Here is a 14,704-nt window from a genome sequence, read left to right on the forward strand (position 1 = left end):
ATGGGGTCATGTCCCTGGCCATCTTGGTTTATAACCATTAATGGACCTATCCTCCATGAACTTATCTAATTCTTTTTTTAACCTATTCATAGTTTTGGCCTGTATCCACAGGTTGACTGTGTGTTGTGTAAAGTAGTACTTCCTTTTCTTTTAAACCTGCTGCCTATTCATTTCATTAGGTGACCCCTGGTTCTGACACCCTCTAACAGCAATATTAGAATTTCCCCAAATGCAGTGCCTTTCACGTCTTACTGTTTAAATTGAAGACTGAAATCCTTGTTTTTACTCTCAAGATTTGACAGTCTTCTGGGTTTTTTAACACTTTCCTCAAACAAAAGTTCGCTTCAGACACAACAATTTTCAATTAGGTGAAACAGATCATAATCAATCATAATAAATCTCCACTGAAATAATGTGTTCAGTAACAAATTCCAAAATAAATGTGAAGACTCTGTGCATGATGAAAGCCAGCCAGCAATCAACTCTTTTTTTTAGCAGAAAGTGTACTAGATCACATTATGTATTTAGGTTCCGATGCTGTTCGAAAGTTAAATCAACAGCAAAATTCTCTTCAACAGTGCAGGATCAAGCCCATAGCTTTTCCACATCTTTATATATCTACCTCACATGGATGTTATGAAGAAATAATCACTGATTTTTCTAGGGGGAGGGTGGGAAAAGGGAGGAGCGCCTTATTTCTTTGTCAGATTTTTTTAAATGCCCATCTATTTGCTCTTGACCTCATACACTCATTGCAACCTAACCAATGTGACAGAGATAACCACAAGCACAGATATCTCACACTCATTTATCTACATCTAGTCTGATTTGTCAGGCTGATTCAAATGCCCTAGTCCACCCCATCCCACACCTCTCACAGCATGTTACAGACAGGGCCCCCACAATCCACCCACCAGTGGTGAAACCAGAGAAAACCTTCCAGGGACCAGGAGAAAAGTACATAAGACTGCCCCTACTGGGTCAGGTCAAAGGTCCATCTTTCCCACTATCCTGTCTTCCAACAGTGGTGAATGCCAGGTGCTTCAATGGGAATGAACAGAACAGGTAATCATCAGTCCTATTAGCCATTCCCAGGTTCTGGCAAACAAGCTAAGGACACTATCCCTGCCCATCCTGGCTAATAGCCATTGATGACCTAGCCTCCATGAACTTATCTAGTTCTTTTTTGAACCCTGTTATCGTCTTGTCTATCACAACATCCTCTGACAAAAAGTTCCACAGCTTGACTGCTCATTGTGTGAAATACTTGGGTCTGCTTTTAAAAACCTGCTGCTGCCTATTAATTTTATCCGGCGTCCCCTAGTTCTTGTGTTATATGAAGATGTAAATAATGCTTCCTTATTCAGTTATTTCACACCAGGCATGATTTACAGACCTCTATCCCCCTCCCCCTGGTAATCTCTTTTCCAAGATGAACAATCCCAGGGAGGGAGCGCAGCCCCCACAAAGGGAACGTGGGGCTGAGGCCGTCGTAGCCCCCTGAAAGGGAACATGGGGCTGAGGCCATTGCTGTTCGTACTACGGGGCCTATCACAGAATGGGGCTCGGGCTGCACAGCTTCCACCCAACAGCTCTTCTGACCTAGTAAGAGGCCCAGGACCCAGCCGCAAGCCACGCGCTGTCTCGGTTACACCGGCAGCTACTTCCCCTCAGGCCGCTTCCCACACACAACCACCGGCCTCTCACTCCGCCCTGGCCCTGGCCCTAGCGCGCGCTTGCTCGGAAGCTCCGCACCGAAGCGAGGGCTATTGCCATTATGGGCACGCGCGCCACCAAACAGACTCGAGGTGACAGTGCCCCTGCGCCTACAGCCTGGACGCCTAGGACGCGCGGGGAAGCAGGTGAGCCAATCAGCGGCTCGGTAAGAACGCCCCGTGACGGTTGGAAGCCGGACGTTCCGTTCGGAACGGTGTCCGGTGGGGAGCATGTTCTGCGTAGAAGTCAGTTCTGCCCGGGTATTTCTGGCCGGCGCGGTGCGGCAGGGGACGGTTAGCAGCGAGCGGAACGGTTGCGATGGCGAGCGGCAGCCTGGCGGGCGCGGCGGCGGCAACCGAGAATGGCATCTGCAGCGCCAATGGCCCCCTCCGCCTCGCAGCCGGCTGCTCGTGGGAGTGCGTGTCCCCCTCGTCTCGCGGGGGCCTGGCGGACACCCTGCGCCTCCTTCCCGAGGGAGCCAGTGAGGGCGAAGCGCTGGCGCCGCCCGAGTACGGGTAAGGGACGCCCGGGAACGCAGACACGTACACGCTTGCGGGGAAGTGGAGGCTTGATCCAGATCCCGGGCGGCGTGTGGATCTGAGCCTCTTCTGCCCCATGGAGTCCCGAGACCCCCTGATTCCCGCGCCTTGGGGTGCGACGGGCTCAGGCCGGAGCCCTGGCTACAGAGCTGTTCTCCTGAGTACCAGGCGCGGTGCTGAGGCCGGAATAGATGCCTGTGCTCGCAGTGAGTTCACACAGGTTCACTGTGTCCGGGCAGGTGTATTTTACCTCTGGGGAGGTTACAACTGCTGCTGTCTCTTTTAATGGAAAGAGAAGTAACTAGACCTGCTTATATGCTTATCGGAGTATGTCCTGTGAGAACTAGAGCATAGGGGGGCTGATTAGTGTATTTCAAGGTAGGGCTCTCCCTGTATGAAACTAAAAATATTGCTAGCACCCGTTCTCACTCCACCCCTCGAAATGTAAAACAGTATTTGAGAGCAAAACTTCCTTCAGATATGACAGAGCCATTAATTTTTATTTCAAACTGAATCCACAGCAAGTTTGAAATTTGTAAAACATGATATAAATACCCCCCCACACACACACACAACCTATAATTGTAGTGTTTGTTTTTTATTGTAAATACTGCAGTTACAAAATTATAGATTATGTAACTGTTCTCTTAAAAACGGAGTGACTTTAAATGAAGAGTTCTTGTTTTAATAAACTGTAGTGTTATCTGGAAAGCATACGTTAAATAAAATGTTAAGTTGCTGAAACAGAATGTTTCTTATATTTCTAGTGAGAACTCTGTGGTTTTGGAGAGGTGCTTAAATGATGAAGAGGAAACTCCCTGCTTACTGTACCTGCAGTGTGATCCTCATGGATCTGAGGAAATAGTCTGTGTTGGAATTTTAAGTGAGGCAAGAAACATGGAAGTATATGTAGGAGAAGAGTATTGTGGAACTAGTAGGGGACAGACTGTCTGCACCATCCAGAATGATAGGTAAGTGTCTTCATTATGTAGGCTCAGTTTAGTATTTGCTTATTAAATCCAATTGAAAAGGAAACTGGCTGTTTTAGGGGGAGCTGGTGATGTATTATATTGCTTTTAGACTTTTGGCTTAAATGTAGCCCAGGTGTCTTAGTGAACAAAATGTGTTGCCATCTGCTGGGTGTTATGTCTCAACTGAGTTTTTAATGGTCAAATATCCACATCACAAAAACCACCAACACAATTTATGCTGCCTTGACAGTCTCAAGAGAGACGAAGGAATGAATGGGCATAGCAACTGCACTTCTCACCCTTCAAGGTAGGCCTTCTATGTCATTGCCAACGTGTTGTCTGTGTCAAACAAATAGTTAAGGCTGTCAGCTACCGTTTTCAGTGAGCTGAAGTATTTAACTCAGTAGTAATCTGTAAAAGCCATTTAGGATCACTTTAAATTCTCTTATATATGGCTCCAAAGAGAGGAATGAAAATGTATGTCAGTATTGGTTCTCCTTGGATATGCTGCAAGATTTTGCCTATGGATTTGGGGGAGAGGGGAAGGGAAGTTGACTTCAATTACAGCACATCAACATTTGGCCAGCTATGTTGTTTAACTTGCTAATTTTAAGAACCAACCAATCAGTCAAGCCAAAACTAGAAGAAAATCTTGTGGATACCGTGTGTGAAAAAAACAAACTATATGTGTACTTGTGTGTGTGTGTGTGTGTGTGTGTGTATGTATGCCGTATGATTAAATCCAAACTGAATTTCAGTGTTAAAACCAAAATATTCTGTTAAAAGATGACCTACTCTGCTCTTTTCTCATTATCATCTGAATATAATAGTTGATATTTTTGCGCTCCTGTAGAATGCATTTATGTAGCATTTACTATATAGAGACTTCACAGCTCTCATTTATTTTGTTTTTCTAACAGAAATGACAAGGTTACTTTATACAAAAAATATCTTAAATTGGAGTACTCAACAACCTCTTGTAGAATTAAGGTAGGAAGTTCCACAAAATTATGTTTTAAATTGTCATTTTTAAAAAAAATTACTTATTTAACTAATTATTTTTTTGCATTACTATCTGTTACTCAGATGATGATAGTTAGCTTTATATCGACCTGAGATGTGGTTTGAGTATTCTCTTTAAAATGTAGGTGGATTTTGATACCAGGGTTCTCATGTCAAATCCACACCACAAATGTCTTAAGATGTCATTATTAAAGTGTGTGTGTGTGTGTGTGTGTGTGTGTGTGTGTGTGTGTGTGTGTGTGTGTGTGTGTGTGTGAGAGGGGGGGAGAGAGAGAGGAATGCTCTTAAACAAATAATTTTGTTAAATAGACATATTCTAGATATTTAACAGTTTCTGTGCAATGGGAATTTTAGGCATTGATCCTACAAACATGCACATTTTTAACTTTACATATGTGAGTAATCTTATTGTAGCCAATGGGGACTACTCACATGCATAAAGTTTAAACATAGGCTCTTATCTTGCCAATACTTAAGCACCACTGATCTTCACTCATTCTGTTTCAATATGAGCACTACTCAGAATAATAGTAGTAGGAAGTCCATTAAACAGGTCTCAATTTTCCACTTAAATGGTCTTTTAATTTCCAAAGTAGTACTTTGTTCTAAAATCTTACTATTTTTCTTTGTTTTTCAATAGCTGCTCTCCATTGGTGAAAGACAAAGAGTGCTCATAACTAAAATTGTAGTACAAGTAAAATCAGTTTCTGCAAAATCTCCCTCAGATCTTCCTTCACTAGGATCAAGCGTAGATCTAGACAGAGTTCAAACTATGGTGGAATCCATGGGGTCAAAGTTATCTCCAGGTGCTCAGCAACTCATGAATATGGTACGACTTCAGCAGAAGGCAAGTTACCACACTTCATTTATGTAAATATATAAAAAGGCATAATCCAGGACTTTGTGTTTTGTGTCTGTGTTACACGCATATTCCAAACTCATTTGATTAAGGACCTCTCCGAACAAACTTCTTACTATTTCAAATCTCGTTTAGCCACCACCACTGTCATAAGCCTGGGAACATAAATGAGCCTTGCAATTTGCTCTGAAGGTCACTAAAGCCAAGCTGACTGACTGAATTCCAGAGTTGAGGACTCCCCACTAAAAACACTATCCCACCAAACCTTCCTCCCCTTTCATTTAAACCAAAGGGGCTGTTAGGTTGAGATCTGTAGCTATAGGTAGTTCCTTTTTAAACTGTAGTATTATAACAACAGTCTACCCATTTCAGGTTTTGTATGACAAAACTTACACCTTTCATTTCACCTCAAAAGTACAGAAAGTAGATTGACTATTATCAACGACCTAAATGACAGACCTCTATTGATGCTTGTTTTGAAACGAGCATCAACTGCTTGGATGGATTTAGTGTCTCATATTGGTCAGAACCTCAGCCCACAGTAGTAGCAAAAACTGCCCTAAAGGGGCAGGTAAGGGGGTCCCCTTTTATATAGAGAGAATGATGAGACAGGATCGCTGCATTATGGTAATCCTGAACCAGTGGAATGACCCTGCAGTATTATGGTTGCTCCAGGATCAGGGAGGTAGAAAGGTGGCTTAAAGTCCTTTTTCACCAGTGTCTACTGCATTGGCAGAGACTACAGTTGTTCTACACGCATCCGGCTTGACAGAAATAAAGGCAATATCTTCCTTTGAGAAGCAAACAGTCCTCTCTCTCTGAAGAAATACAGCACTATGTATTTGTTTTTTAATTATGGGCATTTTTACTTATAAAATAGAATTCCAGACTCATGAACCATGAGAAGCTATATTTCAGAAGGACAGAGATAGCTACATCTGAAGTTTCCACTTAGAGTAAAATAAATATAAAGTTTAACTTGTTAATCTTCATTCCCATCTATCTGAGAATATGTAGGACAAAACTGATTTCCAAGCTCAATTTAATGTATTCTATTCAAATATCTAAAATGTTAACCCAAAATGTACAAATTCTAAAATAAATACTAGACAGTGTGTGTGGGCAGTGGTTACTAAGTAGCTGCCCCCATTGACTGATCTATATCCTACATTCTTTCTCCTGCATACCACGATCTCTTCTTCCTCCTCTTCCCCTGCTTCCTCATGCAAAGAAAAACTGATGAGCCTTGCAGTATGCCTTTAAGGTCATCAGATCCAGATACTGTAAAGGATCAAAGAAGGATGTCAGTTTCAGAGTTGAGGTTGCTTCACTGAGAAGACCCTGCCAGCAGCCCCTCTTCCTACTTAAACCAGGGAACCACCAGCTCAAGCATCTGAGGATATTGCAGTTCCTAGAGTATCACAAGGATAGAGAAGGCCTTTGAGGGAGCAAGGACCCAAATGATTTTAATTTATGTAGGTCAAATCTAAATTCTTCACTATATGTATAAGGCAGCAGTTGCAAAGCACAGTTTTTTTATTTTGTTTTTTGTGAGAAAGCTCTTTAAGTGGGCAGCTGTATTCAATTCAAATTTCTAAGTACTCTTAATAGACAGCCCCATGCAAAATTTATTTAAATATTACATTTGAAATATTCTTTCAAGCCCACAGCATTGCATTATTCCAGGACAGCAAGATTTATTTACTTCCTTTAAAATAAATAACAGATCTGAAAATTCTTATTCAGAAAATATCCAGCTTAATTGTGTTTCTATCTACATTACACTGTTGTAGAAAAGATGATGGGTACTTTGTTAATAGCTCTGCAGTTTCTGATTACTGCTTGGCGATTGATATAATATTTCAGAACCATAGCTGCATTTGTAGCCAGAACCACAAATGAAAGGATATATAACCAGTAGAGCTGCAGATTCAAGGTTCCTTGCACTTGAGCGAAGGCTCTATATAGAAAAAAAATAGTTGTCAGTGGAATCATTACCCAATCATTAATGGGAATTTATCTTCCATCAGATATTTTGATTCCTTCAAGGATGATTTGGAATAGAATGCAAATTCTGAACCCACATCACCAATGAGTTTTAACATTTTTTAAAAACAACCAACATAGTGACAGAGAGCTTCATTAATTGTCTATATTTATCATCCTTTGAGCAACATTACTTAACAGCATTAAACTACTCCCAAAAAATCCCAGCATCACATTTAGCAAGGAAAAGATGGAATATTGTGCTTCTCAGGGACTGAGTATATATTTGCAAATGATTATATATAATCATGCAGTGAATTAGAAATTAAGTGAAAAGGGGCAGGCTACTGCATATAGCTTCTGATTTTTACGCTATGTGATATTACTTCAAGAATCCTGATGAAAGTTTACAAATATGATTGATAGATCTAGGACCCTATCTGTGGCAGTCTGGATACTCATTTTCAGAAAGGTCCATGAGGGCTCAATGGATCTTAATCTGAAGTCATTCAGTTAGATTATTCACTTCATGTAGTGGGAATCATTCTTGAATCAAACCTTCATTGGATTAGTTTCTGTGGCACAAATACCTGCTGAAAGTGTACTAAAACCATGAAATCTTTGGTGTGGAAATGTGTCTGCATCTTGGACAAGAGTTCTAGGCAGAATCAACTGGGATATAACTCCCCTAGCATCATCTCAATTTATATTGCAGGGAATGCAACACATTTTTTTTTGAATTTTTGAACTGTACTGAATTTAAATGATTCCTAAGAGCTATTCTGATGGGAGACAGAACCCATTATATCCATACTCAAGGTCAAGACAATGCCTAGTATGAATTGATGGATCCAACTCCCTTTTGCTGTTAGCAAAAATTTTAAAAAGTGTTGTATAAAATCCAGTGAATTTTCAGAATAGCATATTGGACAAACTTTCTCAGGCTGACGCGCTGAGAAGTAATTTGTCTAGTTTACAGCATCCACTGATGGAAGAGTTGAAAATGTCTCACAAGTGTGTGGCTATGGGGCAGGTGTCCTAGTCTAATATTCTTCTGACATCACTTATTTCTCTATTCCCAGGCTCTTGTAAAAACAACCTATTTAAAGTTTGTTGTTCTTGAAATGTGTCATATTTACCCAATAAATAATTGTTCACAGTATAATATAGAATACATGCTGTAATTTGCAGTATTCATACCTTACATTAATATATAATCAATACTTGTACTATTTCTAAGGCATATTTCTGTTTTGTTTTGTTTTTTTAAAGGGGGAATTTTTAGCAAGTTACATGTGAAAAAGTAAAGAATAAATTCTGGCTTATAGAATGGTTAAACATTTAGAAGACATTTTCAGAATCAGCATTCTTTGAAAGTATGAGTTCATTGTTCAGGAATCAGGAACTCCAGGGTTCTAATTCCCACTCTGCTACTGATTTGCTGCATAGTCTTGGCTAAATTGCTTAATTTATTTGCCTTACTACTAACTTTAGAAGGACATTGTGAACAATAATTAGCTAATGTTTATCCAGTGCTTTGAATATCTATTTTCTTTGGGACTGGGATAGCTTCATTCTGTGTGTGTTGACAATTAGTTGCACATGGGGCCAATCTTGCACCCATTGAAATAAAGCAGGAGCAGGATTGAGCACATTGTAAGTACCACTAGGGGAAAAAATACAGTATAACAGCTATAATATAATATAAACTATTATTTAAATTAATTGGATAACATGGCTAATGATTAACATGCCTTAAATATGAAATCTAGACTTTTTAAAGCAGATAGCATTTTTTAAACTTAAATTTCTAAAATGAAGTTTCATGCTCAAATAAAGCCAAAGTCTAGCATATAAGCATCAGCTAGTTTTATGTAAGTTTCTTGCACTCTTTAATATGATCTACATTAGCTTCTCAGTACTGGACCTGGATCTTTGCTGAACACCACAGAACTAATCTTGTCAAACTGTTGGTAGTTTTATAAGATAGATAAATGTTAATAAGAAACTACATCAGAATAATCCAACTCATTTAGTCTGTGAGCTAATTCATCTTTTAACCTATAAAAATACCTAGCTTTAACGGTAATTTTTTTCCTGTTTGTTGCATGGTTTCCCTCCCCCCACCCCAAGTTTCTGTCCTTTCCATAGTTAATTTTGTTTGTGTGTGTGTCAGGTTTAGGAGAGCTTAACCTAGCTTTGTTTTAGTTATTTGTGGTTCTGCATATTAAAAGCTTTCCCATAAAAAACAGATTTAAACAAAATACAACTGAAATATTAACTCTTGTTTTGTAAAGAAGATTATAACAAAGATGATAGCTGAAATGTATGTTGCTACTGTAATGTTGAGCTACATACACATTTTGTTAAAGAAACTGTCAAGATAGTAATGTTAAATCCTTTTTTGGGTATTTAATTTACTGATAGTTCTTTAGGGTCTGATTCATTGCTCACCTAAATAACTTGGAATCCTATTTTTTTACTGTGTGTGCATTCAACCAGAAGACCATTCAATCTTTCAAATAATCTGCACAAGTGAGAATAACTCTTTATCTGAATCCTTGAGCCCCTGATGCTATTTGCGCTCCAGTTTTGCATTAGCATAATAGTATTGTCTTCAGTGGAATTCCTTCTGATTTACACCATCATATGGAGCTGAATGAGGTCTTTAGTTTACGTACTGCTCTTACCTGACTGATCAACAGAACTGCAATCCCATTTCTGACGGATGCATTCCTATCACAGCATCAGCTTTCCATTTGTATGAAGAAATCTCTCTGTTGTGCCTAGAAACACAACCTTGAGTACAGTCAGAAGTAACATCACCGTTGTCACAAATTAAAACTTTATCCTGGAGGTAAACTAAGCTTGGTGCTGCAGGAACTTGAAGGTATTAAATTTGACTCCCCCAGCACTGGGCAGCAGGAACTTCTGAGTTCCAGTTCCAGCTCTGACACTGATTCTCATAAGTTGTCTTGGGCAAGTCATTTAACCTCCTTGACCCCGGTTCCCAGACTGTGAAATGGTGCTAATGTATCAAGAGTATTGAAATGATCTATTAACTAGCTAATGTTTGTAAAGTGTTTGAGGATGAACAAGTCATTAAAACTGATTTAAGGGTGTCTATTGTCATTATTGAAACTGTTGCTGAAAAGCAAGAGTGTACAAATAAAACCTTTGAAAGTGGAGAAGTTCAAATGTCAGGCTCAGACTTCTAATGGAGCCCTCTTTGCATCCTCCTCTATAGTTTCTTCTGTGTGTTCCTATATGTCCAAAACGCTGGCCTGACCTGATACAGGATTCCTCAGTCCTCTCCCTCCTTCATGTCCATTCTTAATATGCACTTGTTCCATGGGGCTCATACACCCTGAAGAGAAAAATTAATGAAATAAATGAATGCATAGACATAGAACTATGGTTAAGGAGAACATCCATGGCTTCAACAGAATTATTTGACTTTTAAGGGCTGTGAGGGGATTCCCTCACTGCTTGTGGCATGTCCTGGCCATCCTGGGGATTAGCTCTGCCAGGTGCTGCACTCTCCTCAGCAGTAGGGTTGCCAACCCTCCCGGCATCTCATCCCATCTCCCAGAGGCTACTGAAGCCAAACCAGGAGATTTTAGGTGTTGAAAGTCCAGTGGCAAAGCAGGGCTAAGGCAGGCTTCCTGCCTGCCCTGGCCCTGTGCTGATCCCGGAAGTGGCTGGCATGTCCCTGTGTGGCCCCTGGGGGTGATGAGGAGAGGTCAGGAGGTGCAGCTGGTTCAGGCCACGAACTGCAGCCAATGGGAGCTTGCAGGCACAGGCAGCGCACAGAGCCCTGTGTTCCCCATCCCCTTAGAGGCCAAAGGGACATGCCAGCCTTTCTGGGATCATCATGGGGCCGGGGCCGTAGCTAGGGCAGGCAGGGAGCCCCAATCCCCTGTCCCAGCCCTGAGCCCCCTCCAGCACCCACACTCCCTCCCAGAGCTTGCATCCATGCCCTCACCTGCACCCCAACCCCTGCCTCAGGTGAAGCCCAGAGCCTCCTCCCACATTCCAAACCCCTCAGCCCCACCCTCAAGCCTACACCCCAACCCCAGCAAGTGATTTAGGGTGGTGGGAAGCAGGTTACAGAGGGAAGGGGGATGGAGTGAGCAGGGTGGGGCCTCAGGGAAAGGGCAGGGCAAGGGTGCTTGGGTTTATGATTAGACAGTTGGAACCCTACTTAGCAGTGTCTTCTTCTCAGTCTCTGAGTGGCAGCTTCTGGTTCATGACTTGGCCTGCTAGCCAGATCAGTAAGTTCCTCCCCTGCAAAGGAAATTGCAGTCCTTTCCGACTAGCAGTCTGGCTGACATTTCTAACATCCTGTGCCATTACCCAGTGGGTGGTTGGGGAACCCAGGTCCACCTTCTACAGAGGGTTACAGCCCAGGGACCCTATAACATGCAGCCAAGACCTGTACTGTCCTAGTCCTTGCTGCTGTTTCCCTAGGCTTCTTCCTACATAACCATCTCCCCTCTCTCACTGGGTTTGCCAGCACACTTTCCCTCCTCTCAGAGTATGACTGAAAACTCCTTCCCTGCAGCTGCTCCCCCTTCCTGGGCTTTATGTAGGCCACTCTGTTCCTGTCCAGCTGAACCTGCTTCTAATTAGTGGCCTCCCTGTAGCCTACAATTCTCCCCTACTTGCTGCTTAATTGGTTAATTAGGCCTGCCTGGCCTAATTTACCCTCTCAGGCCAGTGTGGGGAATACACCACATATGCTAACCACTAAGGGTACATCTACACAGGGCACAACAGCCCCACGACGGCAAGTCTCAGAATCTGAGTCCACAGCTCATGAGGCTTATGCTACAATGCTAATAGTGGTTTCATAGAAAGGCTTAGCCTCAGAACACCACCCCTCTCCCTTGGCTTCAGAGCCCGAGTTCAAGCCTGAGCCACAATGTCTAGACAATTATTTTTAGTGACCTAGTGTGAGCTTCATGAGCCTGAGTCTGTCACCCAGGCTCTGAGACTTGCTGCTGTGGGATGCTGCTCACTGTGTAGGGGCATCCTAATTTGTCAGGGACTAGGAAGACACTTTTTCTGTGGGCAAGTTATTCCCTAATTATTTCTATCTTCTGAAGCATCTGAAACTGGCTACTGTCAGAGACAGAATACTGGATTAGATGGACCACTGGTCTGAGCTTTCTATACATACATCATAAAATGGCAGATAGTTAATTTAAATGTACCATCATCCTTAATGATCTCCATCATTCGAGCCTGCTCACGTGTCTCCTGCAGGTGCTCCATAAGAGCTGAGCTATGCAGTGGAGGGACAGGGTAGAGGCTGGAAAGGGCAGGGCCATAGATGCTTTTGTGAAATTGATCACCCCAACCAAATCTTCCAGGATGCCCCAGCAATAGGTTAGGCTGTTTCTTCCTCCAAAATGTAGATTCGTATACCTGCAAGGGAGAGGAAGAGGTGGTTTGGTAGCAGCAGCAGGTTCCAGGGAACCTGTGGAAGCACATCTCTATCTGAGGTGTGTTGCAAGGATACAGAGGAGCTCTGGAGGCAGTAGAGGAGAACAGGGCCTCCACAGAGGTAGTTCTGTCCACCAGGCTCCTGGTGATCTAGTAATTTTGGAGGTGAATCCCCTTCTACTCCCAAAGGTAGAAGGGCGGAGAAACAACCCCAGTCTTGCCATGCCTTAGGTAAGAAAGCAGATGCAATTCTAGGAGTTTCTATTCCCGTAAGTGTGCCTATTTTTCATGGGGGAGGAGGGGTGATGTAATTAGTTTATGACTAATCTCTTCCATTCCAGTATAGTATTATATGCTTTAAATACTCATAATGTATGAGGATTAATGGATTGAACCTGCTATTTGCCTTCTCAGTATTGCCTACTGAGAAGCAGAAAGTTGTTGTTACTCTTCAGTGCTTATGATCCTGCTAGTGCCACAGATGAGTTCTTACCTTAATCCTCACTTAGACCAAGGAAGCCAGGTGTGTTGGTATTCAAGAGAAATGTGGGGATAGTAATGTGGACTTTTCAGAGTACAGAGCGCATTACACTACTGTGTATATGTAAGAGGCACTCTTGGAAACTCATCATTCAAGTCACACTACAATACAGGATAATGCAGAAAATCTTTTCCTTTATTAAAAATAATCCAGTATACAAAATATTAATTCCACTGCATTTGACTTTCCATATCAATTTAGTTCAAGAAATAAAACATGAAGCTCCTAATCTCTTAAATTAGAGGCAGAATTTAGAATTTACACACCATATAATGTCCCTCTCTTTAAGCAATTTTAATGTGTCCATCTCCATAATTTTCAAGTATCATAATGCGTTTATTCTATCCTTAATAAGTATAAACACAGATGCTTCTATTTTCATCTTTTCAAGTATGAAGCTCATCAGTGAATCATTGTGAGTTGAGATAAACATATAATTATATAATTAAAATATATGCTAATTGTTCTTAAACAATAAACACTCATGCTATTCAGCCGGTAGTATGATGTAAAACAAAGGGGGAATTTGAATAAACACAAGAAGATTTTGTTGTCACTAAGTCTAGATCAGAAAATCAATCATCTGGTTCACCTATACTTGTATAACCAAGATTATTTATTGAAGAGAAGTCTAGAAAGTAAATGCAAGAGATTTGAAATTAGGGAATGGTAAAGACAGATAAGGAATCTATTCAGATGTATACCATCACTAAGCAAGTACTCTGATGTTTATTGGGAGTTTGCTATGCTGGTAAAAATGCTACTAGAGCTCATCAGAAGGAAATCATGCAATGAACCAATCCTTTTGATGTTAAAAGCGATTGAAATAACATCACATAAAATTGACAATATGCCCATCTGAGTTACTGGGATTCTTTTACTTGAGCTTAACTGGCCCAACAACTATCACATTTTCCTGGGCAGAATTTGTCTCTCTCTTGTTCCTAGATACACAGCCCTGGTAGCATCGGGAAGAAAAATCGTACACCTTGCACACCACCATTTTGCACTGGAGGTAAACTGTAGAGTATCCATTAAGAAACGAAAAGGCTTTAAATTGGAACTGAACAATTTTTTTGTTTGATGAATAGTAAGCAGTGAAGGTATCGTCTTTTACACACCTGAAAAAAAGAAAAAACACATAAAATTAGTCTGTTCTCATAGTAATAAAATATGGATATTGCATTATGCCATGTGACTTAGTGCTGTATAAAAATAAACACTTCTGTTGCATCATAAGTTGACTGGAACTTTCCTTCGTGCATTTTAAACAACAAAGTTAATAAACATTCACCATAAGAAATGCCTGAATACACAGAGATGGAGCATAAATAATGAAATAAATGCAAAAACATTTTGAAAACACACAATGAAATTTTAAAAGAATACTTTTGGAAAGCACCTTTCAAAAATATGGATAAAGAGCCTTGCTATCTTTCTAATGCTATTTTTTATTTCCCATTTGGATTTTCTAAAAAGAAGAGACAAAAGAAGAGAAACCCAAACCTTTGCTTCACGATTCTTGCAATTTATTTTACTGAGATGGGAAATTTCTAGAGATTTTAAATTTGTTTCTCTTTCCAAATCCCTCCATATGCAGAATACATACATGGAATTATAT

General features: G+C 41.0%; 2 protein-coding genes across 14 annotated transcripts in view; one reads left to right on the plus strand and one right to left on the minus strand.

Moving 5' to 3' along the window:
- The first annotated feature begins 1,978 nt into the window (after nt 1-1,978).
- On the plus strand, nt 1,979-5,386 carry C6H10orf88 (chromosome 6 C10orf88 homolog). The gene is made up of 4 exons (XM_050959737.1): nt 1,979-2,231; nt 3,023-3,226; nt 4,147-4,216; nt 4,890-5,386. The coding sequence occupies exons 1-4, from the start codon at nt 2,035-2,037 to the stop codon at nt 5,121-5,123; spliced, it is 705 nt and encodes a 234-aa protein (XP_050815694.1). The 5' UTR covers nt 1,979-2,034; the 3' UTR covers nt 5,124-5,386.
- Nucleotides 5,387-13,238: 7,852 nt separating this feature from the next.
- LOC127053738 (deleted in malignant brain tumors 1 protein-like) overlaps nt 13,239-14,704 on the minus strand; it is an 80,025-nt gene continuing 78,559 nt past the window's right edge. For all 13 annotated transcript variants that reach the window (XM_050958953.1, XM_050958949.1, XM_050958951.1 and 10 more), the window contains one exon: nt 13,239-14,204. In XM_050958953.1, coding sequence (XP_050814910.1) covers nt 13,961-14,204 — 244 coding nt within the window. In that variant the 3' untranslated portion in view covers nt 13,239-13,960. The remainder of the gene's footprint in view (nt 14,205-14,704) is intronic.

This window comes from Gopherus flavomarginatus, chromosome 6 (assembly GCF_025201925.1).
Source record: "Gopherus flavomarginatus isolate rGopFla2 chromosome 6, rGopFla2.mat.asm, whole genome shotgun sequence".
Classification (NCBI taxonomy): domain Eukaryota; kingdom Metazoa; phylum Chordata; order Testudines; family Testudinidae; genus Gopherus; species Gopherus flavomarginatus.